Genomic DNA, 16052 nt, shown 5'->3' with positions numbered 1-16052 from the left:
TGTTTATCATCTAAAGCTAATGTTTTCAGGAATACCTTTGCATAGAAAATGCACTTGATGGCTTCCTGTGTTCTCCTTGCTAAGCTGTCCAAATTTATCCTGCAAACCGCTTTCAATGTCTTGGGCTTGGGCAGCTCCACAACTTTGTCTACCTCCCATACCTCAGCTTCCCCCCCACAAACTCACAGGGTGTGTTTTTTATACAACACCCCTGAGGTTCTGAAAGCGCCGGGCTCTACTAGGGGCGCCATGGAAGATGGCCGACAATACCATCTCTCCAGCTCACACGAGGTAATTAAGGGGCTGAGATGGGAGTCATCAGCCTCCCAGGTTTCTTCCCAGTGGAAGGGAAGATGCAGTCTCATCCGCAGCTGCCCACAAACCACCCCCGAGTTCGAAAAGAAGGAGGGGGTGGGGGCACTGGATGGAAAGCCCTGAAGTGAGCTCGGATCTCCTGGACACTGTCTTCATGAGCGCTCCAAGTTCCATTTCTTAAGATAAAAGATTGGATAAGATTTATGGACATGCTTCGAGCGAAGATAGGGTATTTTATCTGCTAATTAAGCCAGCTACTGAGATGCTGAGTGTGACGGATTGGAATAAAGATAACATCAAAGAACAACAACTAAGCCAGTTTGTTTTCTTACTACGATACTACCTAACAACACCCCCAGAAGAACCGTCTTTTACTACTTATAGCAAGTGAGATTGGAAAACATAAACTGTGTGGAAATAATAATATTAAGTAAAGCCTTTGTTTTTTGAAATATTTGGAAGAAGATAAAAGACTTTCTTGTGACGCAATACTTAATCGGGATCTGCCATTACGAGACAGACTGTGCTGCAGAGATTAATAGATTAATAGGGGAGGCGAGCTCTTACTTTGTTATTATATCTGCGTCTCAAGTTCGATTTGGCAAATCTTCCCTGGAAAGACTAATGTTTGCTGCAACCTGTCTGAGAAAATTAATGAGCAAACGCCTAGATTCTATTTCATCAGAACTGAGATAAGATGGCGTCTGCCACCCGAGAAGGACTTTTGGATGGATTCGGCATAAATACTAGCGTGTGAGGACATACTGCAAATAAAAGACTTACCAGCTGCAAAAAAAGGGGGGGAGAGTCATACAAAGTTCACACAGAAGTATAACATTGATCATTTCAGCTCGCCTGTGGAAACAACTCAGAGGCTATGAAAGAAGAAGGATAATAACAAGAAGATTTAAAGAAGGGACTAGTGGACAATCAAAGAAGTAGAAATATGAGATGATTGGACCCTACTGAACTTGAAGCATGGGAACTCCCAACAAAGAAAATATAATTTGGCAAAATATTTGGACTTTATGATATATATTTGTATAATTTGGAATATTTAATGTGATTTGATTGGATTGTTAAAATGGAAAACTTAATAAAAAAATTTTTTTAAAAAAAGAGAGATTGTGAAATTGCAGTTTATTTTATGGTTGCAGGGTTTTTTATTTCAAATGATGGCAAATCTCAGCTGTGTTTCCTGATAAATGATACTGACTTCATATTTTGGAGTGATAGATGTTTCAAAGCCCATACAAACATTCCTGACCGATAGATATTGGTTTCCTGATGTCCTTTATCCATCAGCTTTAGTTGCCACGCAGACAGTAATAATACTCCAGAGCAGGCATGGGGAGTAATCTGATTAATGCTTTAATGCAAGTCCACCTAATTTCAACTTCCTGAAACGGTATGTGAACAGAAACACAGCTGCAGTTCATCCATCAAAATTCACACATCTTCAGATTACGCAGTACACCTTTCCAACCAAATTATGTGTGTATTTTAGGGGAAAGTGTTTATGATATTATGCTGATAATAGAATGTATATTTTACTGAAAATATCATGCAAAATTTAGTATATTAACAAAAATATTGTGTGTATATATTAATCTTTGTATTAAGCATTATTTGTATATCAACAGAAATGTACACTAAAATGCAGACAATTTTTCATGATTTTTTTTCTCTTCTTCTGCACAAACTGGTACAGAAATATGGTGAACCAAAAAGAATGCTGGAAATGTGAGAAACTAAGAGGAAACCCAAATGGATAAGATTCACTCATCCACACCCTTAAAAACTAGAAGAGGCAGAGGCAGTTTTTATATTTGAAAGCGGAGATGGATCCTCCCACGCCTACTGCAAGGAAATTACTTCTTGCCTGATCACGAATGATCACGAATTCATATTGATTTTGTAGGACCATTATAAGGAAATTACTTCTTGCCTGTTGTTCTTCCACTCAAAATGCCTTCAAATAATCACAAACATCTGTTCCAACAATCACAGCTCTCAAGCAATTATTTGCAACACATGGATTGACAGATACTACAAGATATGCACATCCTATTCTAGAGAAGGACCTGAGCAAGCAACTCCATTCAGAATACTGTTTGCTTGGTTCCAACACAGCTTTATATGGACTGCAGCAAATCTCTCGAAATTTGGACAATTGGTACACACATGCAAGACAGAGAAAAAGTTTGTATAAATATTCTCAAGCTGGAATCAGCATTGATGTTCCAGCAGAACCTGTAGAGGAGCCTTTCCATCTGCTCCTGAAAAACACTCTGAAAACCTTTAATTTTTTTGCAATGGCCATCATTTTTTCCCAGTCTCCAAGAGGGCCTGGCACTGTGGTGGTCAAATAGATAGTTGTAACGCCAGTTTGTCACAAAATGCCATCCCTAGTTGCTGCAGCAGAATCCGGCACCTTTATTGGGAGGTTCCAATATCAACATGCACATTCTTTTAGTGTAATGTCTCCCAAATTGGGATTGCCACATACCCTTTTTGAGAGAAAGAGCATTTGGAACCCAGGGAATCTTGCACTGCTCAAAATTGGGGTGGCATACAGCAAGATGGCATAAGCAGTCTTTCTTGACATAGATTGTGGGGGTAGGACGCAGAGGGCTTCTTCACTGCTTTGCTGTCAGCTCCAGCCCAGTTTCTCAGAGATGGGCAATGGGGTCAGGCTGGGACTAGTGATGTGCTCCTCTGAGCTCCTGAGACCTTGCCTAAGGCCTGATGTGTTTGATCGCTGCTCTCAGGTCTAAGTTTTCCTAGACCTTCAGGACGTGGCAAAGTGCAGCCTTTTCCCTTGATATGTCCAATGCCTGTTCCAAGAATACCTGGGCCCTAAGCTCTCTAAGGAGACAAGCAAGCAAACAAGCATCCCTTCAAGTGGGTTGGGTCTGCAAGGATTTTTGCATGTGTTAGCATCTGTGTGTCCTTGGAGATGGAGGCAGCATTGGCAATGGCTCAGCAACCAATTTACTCTAGTCCTCTCTCCTGAAGGAGAAGGCTTCTTGCTGACTGCAAGAGGCATCAAGGTTGTTCCACAGCAGGCTTGTTCTCTAGACTACTGGCCTTCTCCCTGGGCAAGCGGTGAGCATCCAGGGGGGCCACACAGTAATGTGACCCCCCCCCTCAATAATGACACCCGGGGTGGTCTGCACCCCGCTTCCTGTACCAGTGCATCTGAGACACCAATAGCTGGTTAGTTTGCTTATTTTAGCAATATTTTTTATTAAATTTCAATTACAATAATCCAATGGTAGCCTCATTATAACATTGCCAAATTAAAACACAATTACTAATCCCAATAGATATTAGAAATTAGGAAATGTTGTAATGTAGAAAGAGAAGAAGCGGACAGTACAAATGTAATTTTATTGTGGTGTTTTAAAAACATTAATGCACATATTTGAACATTAGGAAGCTATTAAGCCACATGAGAATATTCTGCTGAATCTTATAAATAGGGCTGGATTAAATGCATACAGCACACTTTATTTCATCCTTCCAAGCTAAAGGTGGACTCATGATTCCTCATTGATGTCCCAGCAGAACTTGAAGGGTAGCTTTTCCATTCTCTTCTTAAAAACACTGTCAAATCTTTCACTTTGTGCGACTGTCATCATGTTCTTCCAGTCTCCAACAGTGCCTGGCCCAGGAAGCAGACAGAAAGAAAGGGCATTGTGGTGGTCAAATAAATATCCATAACTCCAGATATATTCCATCCCTAGCTGGGTATATGTCCCTCAGTGTGAAAAAATTTCCACACTCTAGATTGGAAAGACAAATATGCCACCCTTAAATATACATATTTAGAAGAAGGGGGAAAACAGTGAAAGTACATAATAGAACAACTCTAAAATTAGGAAACACCAGAAACTGAGAGTTTCATGAAGACTGGGAAAATGAAATCACCATCTCTTGGTGCCTATCAAAGTTTGAGATTTTGCAAGCACCGGCAATTCAGTTGGACTGCCACTGACTTACCTTTGCGAAGAAAAGGTCCTTTGCTGTGGTCCAGCATATCCAGTGGCATGAACTCATAGTTTGCCCTGGGATCTGCTTTCATTTTATTAAATGTAGCCTGATCCACAACAGCATCCACCTCCTTTTCCGTGAGTCTCTTTCCCAGGAAGTTGCATAGTTTCAATACAGAGCTTTTTAGATCCTGAAATGGAACGTGGTTTTAATGCCAGGCCATTTACAATAAAGAAACCTGACAGCCTAGCGACTAAAACTCATGGAATAGGCAGGATAACAAGCAAGGGAAACAAGCAGCCTGCATGTTTCTTTGCCTAGTTTGTAATAATTGCCATTGCATTATATTATATTATTATATTATATTATATTATATTATATTATATTATATTATATTATATTATATTATATTATATTATATTATATTATATTATATTATATTATAACACTTTCATTGTTGCTTTTATTCCATGAGCCATGCAGAATGCACTATATTCTGGGGCAGCTCTTTCAATTGAGCCCACAAGTAAATAAATAAATGCCCCTGTTGCGGACACAAGGGAGGTTCTGTGACATCTCTCCTCAGCATCAGAGGGCCTGTGAAATGAAATATCTTGCTTGGGATCACGACACTTTATTTATAGTGTGGGGAAATAGTTACAGAACAATATTCACAGTCTAGGGTCTGTAAAGGTGCTCCTAATTCCATGGCCCACAAATCTTTTTTAAAAAAAACTTTAGAAAGGAAATGAAACTAGCAAGAGGGCACTTAAACGATCATATTGCTTCCTTCCTCCATTTTGTAAAGGAGAGTTTTGAAGGATGCTTAATATCAGACTAGATAGCATTTTGATAACTTACCTTCTTCATTTCTTCATAGGTAAGAAATAGAATATTGAAGTCATCCTTGTGAGTGTACCAGCCTTCCACATGGTCCAACCATGAACTTGCAAGTACTGATGAGAAAGAAGTTGAGTTGGAATAAAATGTAGATCAGGTGATTTTTTTTGAAAAATATTCAGAGATGAGCAGTACAAACGTATAAACACCATCAAAACAATTTAAAGGAATCCTTTTAAGAACCAGCAGTGGAGCAAACCATTAAACAGAAGCTGAACTAATACCACCCAACCTCACCAAACACTTTCTCAGAGAAAGAATTTGCAGAGGAGTTCTGCATTTTAAGGCTTCCTGCTGTGCTTCCCATCCCAGTGTGATGAGAGAGTGGTAGGTGGGCTGAGATTAGTCTAGCCTTCCTCCAGCCCCCTTCCTTCCCACACTGCCAGTTTCCTTATATGGTGTGGCAGTTAATACTTGCAACATTTAAGAGACCGTGTCAGGGTTTCTTAGTTATTACTTGACACAAATCTCTACACTTGATTAAGGATTAGGGGCTCCACCTTGTAATAATTTGTAGCTGCTGCATCCTGATGCAAAGAGAATATAAATCCACCTGATTTCCTTTGGGCGTTGGCTAGATCTATTCCCTACCATCAATGGACACTAGTCATCAGTGGCATAAAATGCTGTAGTTGGAGTCTTAGTTGGAGACTCTTTGTGATGCATGGATGTGGAATTTCCTCAGAGTAACCTAGGGCATCAGACATGGCATTGTGAAAACGTTCCTTACCACAAAGAGAATTTCTTTAATCTGTTGTCAAAAGAGGATAAAGATGAAGGGACAAAAGTGATTCATTTTAGAATAGCAAATCTTCCTTACCCTTTCCAGCCAAAAACCTCTCCATGAAAATTCCAAAATCTTCTACCTCTTCAAATTTGACTGCCATTTTGGAAAAATGGTAAAAGGAAACCAAGACATCCTTTGGGTTTCTGGCCACATAAACAACCTGCAGGAATAACAACAAATTCTATTCTATTGCTGATCTTATTGTTTCTGCTGTCTCTTTTGTTTTGGTTCTGTAGTTATTTCTGTGGTTGTGAAATGTGTCTGGACCCAAGTTGTTGAAGAGGGATATATATGCCTAAAATAATAAATGGATGGATCTCAGATATCTCTTCTTGTGGATTCTTGGTGCTTCCAAGTTGCTTTATATCCCTGGCAGCATCACCCTCTTTTGCAACATGAATGTCACATGCACAGAGCAATCCTATGGTGTTGAATGAACTTATTCTTATTAAGTGTGTTGGATGGCATCCTCCAAGACCTTTACTAAGATGGAGCATAAAATCTTTGCTGTTTATGAGTCATGGGAATTATTCTAAGCTCAGGATGCACAGAGCATTACTCATTCATATGGAGAAAGGAATTGCAGCTGGATGAACTGCCCTCAAAAACGGAGAAATGTTAACGGAAACTGAGATGTTCATTCAAAGAAGGCAAGACAAACATTAAATATGATCAAATAATAAATGTGCTGTTTCCTACTTTTGCTCTTCTGTTCCTTAATCCTTTGGGTACTAAATAGTAGGGTAGATGGGAAGCAAAGAGGCGAGGTGATGGACGACTGATATAATCCATATTGCGGATATTGTACTCCAGCCACGGAGCCCTGTCTAGTAAGTCGACTTTTTCGGTTCCATCTCGATGACCTTCATGATAAATCAAGCTCAAAATATTTTGGGTCCATATTGTGCCTATAAACGAGAATAAGCCTATTTCATTCTTTCATTGTCATGAATGTGCTTAGTACTTTACAGAGTGAAATAACTGAGAACAACATGTTTCAGCATCGAGGAGCTTACTGTTGAATTGCAACACTGTTAAAGACAAGAAATGAGGGAGAGGAAGGAAGTCATGGGAAACACAGCAAGCAGAGGCAGATTTAGGGATCTGGCTGCACAGGTTGCCACCACTATGATATAAAATAGAAAGTGGGAGGTGGGGGGCACTAAAGTTTGGTGTCACACAGACCACCACTGCAATAAGGGCAGCAATGGGTGATTGAGGAAGATTGACCAAGGCTTCCTTTCCATTTTGGATGAGAAAGGCGAAGTTCAGCTAAAGGCTTCATAGAATTTGAGGATTTGGGAAGATAGAACAAAACTGGCAAATAATTTCCCTTAATTTTCAGAAAGCTACCAAAAGCTCTATTCCAGATTCTTCGCAGCACATTATACAAATGATTGTCAAAGTCCAGGGAATAATAATAATAAAAAAAGGTTGTCTGGTTCTCCAAAATACTCCAAAGAAGAGTGAAGGAAATTCTGGTGGGGAGCTGGAAGTTAATGCATGTGGGGCACAACTGCATTGGATACGACCCCCCTGATACTGGCAAAGTTGTGGCAGATAAATGCTGAAATAAAGAGACACAGTATGAAAGCTTTTTAAGAATAGAATTTTACAAACACTATTTTACAACCACATACAAAATCCTGAAAGTCAGTAAATACAATAAACCCTTAGCAAGCAAATTTGAATGTTTTTGATGTGTATTTATGTTGTTTTCAAAACCTCAAACAGGTTGACACCAGTGGAAAACACATTATTTCCTATTTTTAAAAAACAAACATGACCCGGTTCTCCTTTATGTAACCAGGTAAGTTCTACACTACCCATATTCACCTCAATTTTGCATTTGGTTTTAAACTCGCCTTAGTATAATATGGATACTATTTACATATATGTGGGTATCCATCATGGTTGAATAGCAATCATAGTTCGTCCTATGAAAATGCACTCTTACCTGACTTTGGATAAGTGACTAAAAATACATCACTGCCTCTTATTTCAAAATCCTCCAGGGTATCCAAGTACTCCGCTGAAACCAAATCGGGCTGGAAATAAAATCCTTTGTATTTGAAAACATATTTTTCATCTGGTTCCATTGCCTGTATAAGAATAAAGAGAAGAGAACAGTTACCTCTATTATGCAACAATGGGAAATCACAAAGAAATAGAGGTGTCATTTTGTGAAATCCTACTCTTTTTGCATATCTCATAGCAGAATCCCATGCTTCTCTTCCATCACAGGTGAGCAACATAAAGGTCCATCATTTACACCTCAGAACAGAGACTTGGCTCATCACTGAGGCAACAAAGCATTCTTTTCCTACTTTATGTCTGTTTTTGTTAATGGTGCTGCTTTCAACTCAAAGCTGGCTTTCCCCTGCACAATAAAGCTTTTCTCCTTCACCCTGACATAGTTATTTCTCAAGTGCATGTGTGCAGCTTGCAAAATAGCAGCCCTTGGCCTCACTTTATGCTGCCTTGCATCATAGTTTGATCAGTGTTGCTATTCTGACACTCATTCTAGTACTCAGGGGAGGTGGGAAGGAAGCAAAAACTGCTCCCTGGAAATGGATCCAGGGGAAATGAAAGACTGAAGTCTGTTGGGAACTCTTGCCATTTCCTCCTGAGTTCTTGATCCGCTTCAAGAAATTGGGATGACATATTTTCTTGCCTGCCTAGGGCAAAACCAGTTTTCCTTTCATTGTTAGCCTCTGACTGTTCCTGGGGTCATAGGAGAGATTGTTTCTGTTCTACTCTCTCAACGACAGACAGTGCATGCATGTGTGTTTGCAAAATGAGTGGATGCTGGATGAAAGGGACACATGGCTCTGTGTATGTTTGAGGTTGAATGGATGTTGAAGAGGGGAAAGAGAGACAGGGTGGTAAAGAGAAAGATATTGCTCAATGCCCATCTGGCTTCCATTGCCAGCTCTGACTGAAACTGCTGCTGAAATGTGGTGCCCAAGGACATTACATGGAGGGAATGCTGCCCTCAGCTTCATCTATGATAATACAGAGAGTGGACTACACATACAATGGGCCCTATTGGGCAGGCGTTCCAGTACTGAGACAACCACTACCATAATAGCAAAATAGCTTTTTTTGTCTCCTCCCTGCGCCAATTTCTCTCCTCTCACGTAGCGTCTGACAAGGAAGGCACTTGTAAGTGTGGGCTCAGTGCATGGTATAAGGAGGCGCGGAATTGTTATGGGAGAAAGTTCAAGGCTCCATTGGGTGCTGAGGAAACCAAAGTTGTCGCCAGTGTGTTGCTTGTCTTTTATACCTGTTGGAACATTTCAGTTCATAATATATAATATGATGCACCAAATCGATGATGCACCAAATTGGGGGAGGGAGACAGTGCTCCTGAAGGTAGGAGTCTATCAATTAATGAAGATGATCATCCAAATGTCATAGACCAAATGGAGCAAACAGCACGCGGACCTAGTGGTGGGAGGAAAAAATCCTTAAATAAGAGACACGGAGGAATGATTAATGGACTTCAATGTCTGTACACTAATGCGCAAAGCATGGGAAATAAACAAGATGAGCTTAAGCTCTTGGTACAGCAAACTAAATATGACATAATAGGCATCACTGAAACCTGGTGGGATAAGTCCCACGATTGGAATGTAATAATGGGGGGATACAATCTATTTCAGAGAAACAGACCAGACAAGAAAGGAGGAGGAGTGGCGTTATATGTCAAGGATGTGTATACCTGTGAAGAGATCCAAGATTTAGATCCTCAAAGCCAAAGTGAGAGCATTTGGGTCAAAATTAAGGGAGAGAAGAATAACAGAGACCTCATTGTGGGAGTTTACTATAGATCCCCAAGCCAAACGGAGGACATAGATGATGCCTTCCTGGAACAGATGGCCAAGCATGCAAAAGGAAGGGAGATAGTAGTAATGGGGGACTTCAATTACCCGGATATTTGTTGGACGTCAAACTCAGCCAAGAGCATAAGGTCAAACAGATTCCTCACTGGCCTTGCAGACAACTTCATTGTCCAGAAAGTGGGAGAAGCAGCAAGAGGAACAGCCATTTTAGATCTGGTCCTAACCAATGTTGATGACCTGGTTAGTGGGATAGAAGTGGAAGGATCATTAGGCGCGAGTGATCATGCTCTTCTGAAGTTTACTATACAGCGGAAAGGAGCAGCCAAGCATACTAGGACTCAATTTCTTGACTTTAAGAAAGCCGACTTCATAAAACTTAGGGAAGTGCTGGGTGAGATCCCATGGACAACAATACTAAAAGGAAAGGGAGTTCATGATGGCTGGGAGTTTGTTAAGAGGGAGATACTAAAAGCACAACGTCAGGCAATACCAATGAGACGGAAACATGGAAGGTGCCTAAAGAAGCCAGGGTGGCTATCTAAAGAACTTTTAACTGAATTAAGATTTAAAAAGGATGTGTACAAAAAATGGAAAAGGGGGGAAACCACCAAAGAGGAATTCAAACAAATAGCCAGCACGTGTAGACACAAAGTCAGAAAAGCTAAAGCACAGAATGAACTCAGGCTTGCTAGAGAGGTTAAAAGCAACAAAAAAGGCTTTTATGGGTATGTTCGTAGCAAAAGGAAGAACAAAGAAACAATGGGGTCACTCAGAGGAGAAGATGGTGAAATGCAAACAGGGGACACAGAAAGGGCTGAACTACTCAATGCCTTCTTTGCCTCAGTCTTCTCCGATAAAGAAAACAATGCCCGACCTGAAGAATTTGGAGCAAATGATTCAGCAAAGGAAACACAGCCCAGAATAACTAAGGAGATAGTACAAGAATATTTGGCTAGTTTAGATGTATTCAAGTCTCCAGGGCCAGATGAACTGCATCCAAGAGTATTAAAAGAACTGGCAGATGTGATCTCAGAACCACTGGCAGTCATCTTTGAGAATTCCTGGAGAACAGGCGAAGTCCCGGCAGACTGGAGGAGGGCAAATGTTGTCCCTATTTTCAAAAAGGGGAAAAGAGAGGACCCAAATAATTACCGCCCAGTCAGTCTGACATCAATAGCAGGGAAGATTCTGGAGCAGATCATTAAGCAAACAGTCTGTGAGCACCTAGAAAGGAATGCTGTGATCACCAATAGTCAGCATGGATTTCTGAAAAATAAGTCATGTCAGACTAACCTGATCTCGTTTTTTGACAGAATTACAAGCCTGGTAGATGAAGGGAACGCAGTGGATGTAGCCTACCTTGATTTCAGCAAGGCATTTGACAACATGCCCCATGATATTCTTGTAAAGAAGCTGGTAAAATGCGGTCTTGACTATGCTACCACTCAGTGGATTTGTAACTGGCTGACTGACCGAACCCAAAGGGTGCTCATCAATGGTTCCTCTTCATCCTGGAGAAGAGTGACTAGTGGGGTGCCACAGGGTTCTGTCTTGGGCCCAGTCTTATTCAACATCTTTATCAACGACTTGGATGATGGACTCAAGGGCATCCTGATCAAATTTGCAGATGACACCAAACTGGGAGGGGTGGCTAACACCCCAGAGGACAGGATTACACTTCAAAACGACCTTGACAGATTAGAGAACTGGGCAAAAATAAACAAGATGAATTTTAACAGGGAGAAATGTAAAGTATTGCACTTGGGCAAAAAAAATGAGAGGCACAAATACAAGATGGGTGACACCTGGCTTGAGAGCAGTACATGTGAAAAGGATCTAGGAGTCTTGGTTGACCACAAACTTGACATGAGCCAACAGTGTGACGCGGCAGCTAAAAAAGCCAATGCAATTCTGGGCTGCATCAATAGGAGTATAGCATCTAGATCAAGGGAGGTAATAGTGCCACTGTATTCTGCTCTGGTCAGACCACACCTGGAGTACTGTGTCCAGTTCTGGGCACCACAATTCAAGAAGGACACTGACAAACTGGAACGTGTCCAGAGGAGGGCAACCAAAATGGTCAAAGGCCTGGAAACGATGCCTTATGAGGAACGGCTAAGGGAGCTGGGCATGTTTAGCCTGGAGAAGAGGAGGTTAAGGGGTGATATGATAGCCATGTTCAAATATATAAAAGGATGTCACATGGAGGAGGGAGAAAGGTTGTTTTCTGCTGCTCCGGAGAAGCGGACACGGAGCAATGGATCCAAACTACAAGAAAGAAGATTCCACCTAAACATTAGGAAGAACTTCCTGACAGTGAGAGCTGTTCGACAGTGGAATTTGCTGCCAAGGAGTGTGGTGGAGTCTCCTACTTTGGAGGTCTTTAAGCAGAGGCTTGACAACCATATGTCAGGAGTGCTCTGATGGTGTTTCCTGCTTGGCAGGGGGTTGGACTCGATGGCCCTTGTGGTCTCTTCCAACTCTATGATTCTATGATTCTATGATTCTATGAGATATAACACCTTGTGATATTTTAGATGAAAGGATGGCTTATAAAGTAAATAAAAGAAATAACAATAGTCAGTGCTTATAATTGATAAAGAAATAAAGTGCCATGAAGCCTAAAAATCACTTTAACTCTCTATATAAGTCTTGTGTGTCATTGCTAAGAAATACAACAATCTTTTAGTGGAAAACATTGTATATGTACAAAATAGTAACAAGAAAAATACTCTGGTTGATTTTCCAATATATAAATGAGCAGGGTTCTGCTTGCACAATTGGAGTTCACATTCAGTCCCCTTAAAAAAACTTTTAATCTCTGGTAGCACAAGTGGTGCACTCTGTGTGACACCAGAAAAGAATATGAACTGTGACAAGAGTTTCCATGCATCTTGTTGCCCCTCAGAACTCTTGCAAGAAAGAGTAGATTAGTTGTTTGTCATTTAGTAGTCCTGCCTTTCCCTGGAAAGTTTAAATTACAAGAAAACTTACCTACCTTTTGTTTTTAGAGCCGAAAAGTGTGGGAGAGAGAGGGAGAGAGTGATCTCTTTTGCAGCTTGGAGTATTTCAGCTTTTCAAGGCTCAAGTTCAGAGCTCTGTAGGAGATTGCTTTATAGAATTCTGTTAGATAATAAGGGTTGGATTAAGCCGATGGCTCCTCCTTAGTAAATCATTCCTGGCATGTTATGTAAGAAAAGAGAGGTAATACAGGAGCATCGAGGCTGATAATGTAAAGAATAACAGGTGAAGAACTTGTTTTTTTGCACAAGGAACAGCCAAGCTCAACAGTGGTCTTTGCCTGTTTAAGAAATAAATGCAGTATTACATCTGGTCCACTAGTAGAAAATGGGCTCAAATGGTAAGAGAGATCTGAGATTGACCAATGGATGTCTATTTGTACACACATGCCTGCACTGACTTACAACCCAATAACACCAACTTTAACTCCAAAATAGTCCCTATTCGTTTTAATAAAACTTACTAAATAATTAGCATTGATTGTTTTAGAAAAGTAGGAACCTTTTTCATTTGCACACAGCTTATCTGAGATCAAACATGACTCATGTCCAAGAATAAACTTTCAGATCCAACAGATTGGCAGCAATCTTTCCCACCCTTCAAAGATTTTGAAGGATTTTCAGAGTCCACATCAAGATGGACAGCTCCCAGTCTTTATAGTCAGAATTCCATGAAAGCTATTTCCCAGTAAACAATGCCACATGCAGAAATGGCTCATTTTGTTTTTGTTTATCATCTAAAGCTAATGTTTTCAGGAATACCTTTGCATAGAAAATGCACTTGATGGCTTCCTGTGTTTTCCTTGCTAAACTGTCCAAATTTATCCTGCAATGACCGCTCCTGACATCAAATGGGGGCACCTTTTGCGTGGTTACACGCAGACCCCCAGATCCCAGTGCGACTCCTGGTAGTTTGGGCTGGCTTCATCCTCCCTAGACTGGATACCTGGAGGTCTCCGCCTACCTCACCAATCGCCCAATCCCACCTTGGGAGGCGTTGCCAGGGGATTGGCCAGGTAAGGGGAGGGGCCATCCTGCCCACACAACAGAAGGTGAATCTTACCTCCAAAGTGGCAGTGGCGACAAGATTTTGCGGCCTTGGGTGGTGGTTTCAGGCCTTGGGCAGAATCCTTTAGTCTATCTTCCTAAATGGTGTGGGGTGTGAAGCGGTGACCCACGCCTCCCTTGTGGCAGTGATACCAGGGTTCCCCGTTAAAGGGGTCTTGAGGGGAGGCATTGGCCATACACCAAGAGGTTCTCATTGCCCCCCCAACAGTGGTGAAACAGGGGGTGGGCTCTCTGCTTGAACATATGTTCTCCAGAGCCAACCCAACCCCCACATATTCTGGATAATCCTAAAGTGTCCCAGATCCCCGGCTGGGGATTGAGAAGGATAAATGCCCAATGCCTGAGCCAAGGTCTCCCTACATCTGAAACTTAATAAAGTTGTGGCCAATTTTTTTTTTATTTTTTTTTTTGTCTTTATGATATACGGTTTATTTACACATATATACAACCTGAGTCTATGATGAAGGGGTCCACATAATCAGCACCCCAAGAGGTGCTTCCTTCTCCCAAGCTGCAGTCTTGGATTCAAACAGACCTCAATCATTGCTCTCAAACGTTGCTCTGCCTCTTCTGCTTCCTCTTTCACCCCCTCCATCACATCACCACTTCCTAACCTAAGTTTCTAACTCACATTACTTCTCAGGCTCTACTCCAAAATCTTTTTTTTTTAAAATAGTTTTTATTGTGTTTTTTCCAGATAAAAATAAACAGTTCAAAACAACAAAGAAAAGAAGAAAATTAGAAAGAAAGAAAGAAAGAAAGAAAGAAAGAAAGAAAGAAGAAAGAAGAAAGAAAAATTATTTCCAGATCTTGTTTCAATCCACCAACGGACTTCCCCACATCTCCCGCGCAGTGCATTCTCATTAATAAATTTAACAGCAAATTATAACCTTATTTCATATGTTTCTTTTGTACTTTCCAATGCATTTTTTGTTTAAATTACTTGTTGTCCGAATTACTCAATAAACACCTATATTATCCTTTTTAAAACATTTAAACATTGGTTCTTTCATTATTATTATCTAATTTCATATATATTCCGCTCTCATTGCTGGGGCTACCTTTCCGAATCATGCGAACTCCTATAGTTCATATAACTTATAAAGTTTTTGCAAATAGTCCTTAAATTTTTTCCAGTCCTCCTCCATTGCTTCTTCTCCCAAATCTCGAATCCTGGCAGTCATCTCGGCCAACTCCATGTAGTCCATCAATTGCGTTTGCCACTCTTCCAGTGTGGGCAAATCTTGAGTCTTCCAATGTTTAGCAATAAGAATTCTTGCTGCTGTGGTTGCATACATAAAGAACGTTCTATCCTTCTTTAACACCTTTTGGCCCACAATGCCCAAGAGGAAGGCCTCCGGTTTCTTGGGAAAGGTGTACTTAAACACCTTTTTTAACTCGTTGTAGATCATTTCCCAGAAGGCCTTCACTCTTGGACAAGTCCACCACAGGTGAAAGAATGTCCCTTCAGCCTCCTTACACTGCCAACATTTATTATCAGACAAATCTTAGCAAGCTTGACTGGGGTCATGTACCACCTGTATATCATTTTCATAATGTTTTCTTTCAGTGCATTACATGCCGTAAATTTAATACCAGTGGTACATAACTTCTCCCAGTCTTCAGACATAATATTGTACCCAATGTCTTGAGCCCACTTTATCATGGCTGATTTAACTGTCTCATCCTGGGTGTTCCATTTAAGCAGCAAGTTATACATTCTCGATAATACCTTAGTCTTTGGTTCTAACAACTCTGTTTCAAGTTTCGATTTTTCCACCTGGAATCCTGTTTTTTTGTCCAACTTAACAACCTCATTAATTTGGGCGTAATGAAACCAATCTTGCACCTTATCCTTTAGTTTTTCATAGCTCTGCAACCTCCAGTTACCTCCAATGTTTTCTATTATCTCCCAATATTTCGGCCAACCGGCCTCCATATTGGTTTTTTTTCGAGCCTTGGCCTCTATTGGTGATAGCCACCTCGGAGTCTTACTTTCAAGTAAGTCTTTGTATTTCATCCAGACCTTAAAAATTGCTTTCCTGACAATATGGTTTTTGAACATTCCATGTGTTTTTACCTTGCCGTACCACAAATACGCATGCCATCCTAACGAGTTAT

The 16052-nt window shown here is 40.8% G+C and overlaps 1 protein-coding gene across 3 annotated transcripts; it reads right to left on the bottom strand.

Annotated features, from left to right (window-relative positions):
- Nucleotides 1–3778: 3778 nt before the first annotated feature.
- LOC309529055 (amine sulfotransferase-like) lies at nt 3779–12991 on the bottom strand. 3 transcript variants are annotated; one of them, XM_082216754.1, is made up of 7 exons: nt 12842–12991; nt 7956–8100; nt 6698–6906; nt 6032–6158; nt 5173–5267; nt 4321–4501; nt 3779–3982 (listed from the first exon to the last, which is right to left on the bottom strand). In XM_082216754.1, the coding sequence occupies exons 2-7, from the start codon at nt 8095–8097 to the stop codon at nt 3858–3860; spliced, it is 879 nt and encodes a 292-aa protein (XP_082072880.1). In that variant the 5' UTR covers nt 8098–8100; nt 12842–12991; the 3' UTR covers nt 3779–3857. The 3 variants fall into 3 exon arrangements, with proteins under 3 accessions (XP_082072880.1, XP_082072881.1, XP_082072879.1); XM_082216755.1 differs by having other exon boundaries at nt 12838–12954; XM_082216753.1 differs by lacking the exon at nt 12842–12991 and adding an exon at nt 8194–8318.
- Nucleotides 12992–16052: the final 3061 nt, after the last annotated feature.

Source organism: Podarcis vaucheri, assembly GCF_965113315.1.
Source record: "Podarcis vaucheri genome assembly, chromosome: 3".
NCBI classification, from domain to species: domain Eukaryota; kingdom Metazoa; phylum Chordata; class Lepidosauria; order Squamata; family Lacertidae; genus Podarcis; species Podarcis vaucheri.
The sequence above is the reverse complement of the archived record's forward strand: the minus strand, read 5'-3'. Positions and strand labels throughout refer to the sequence as shown.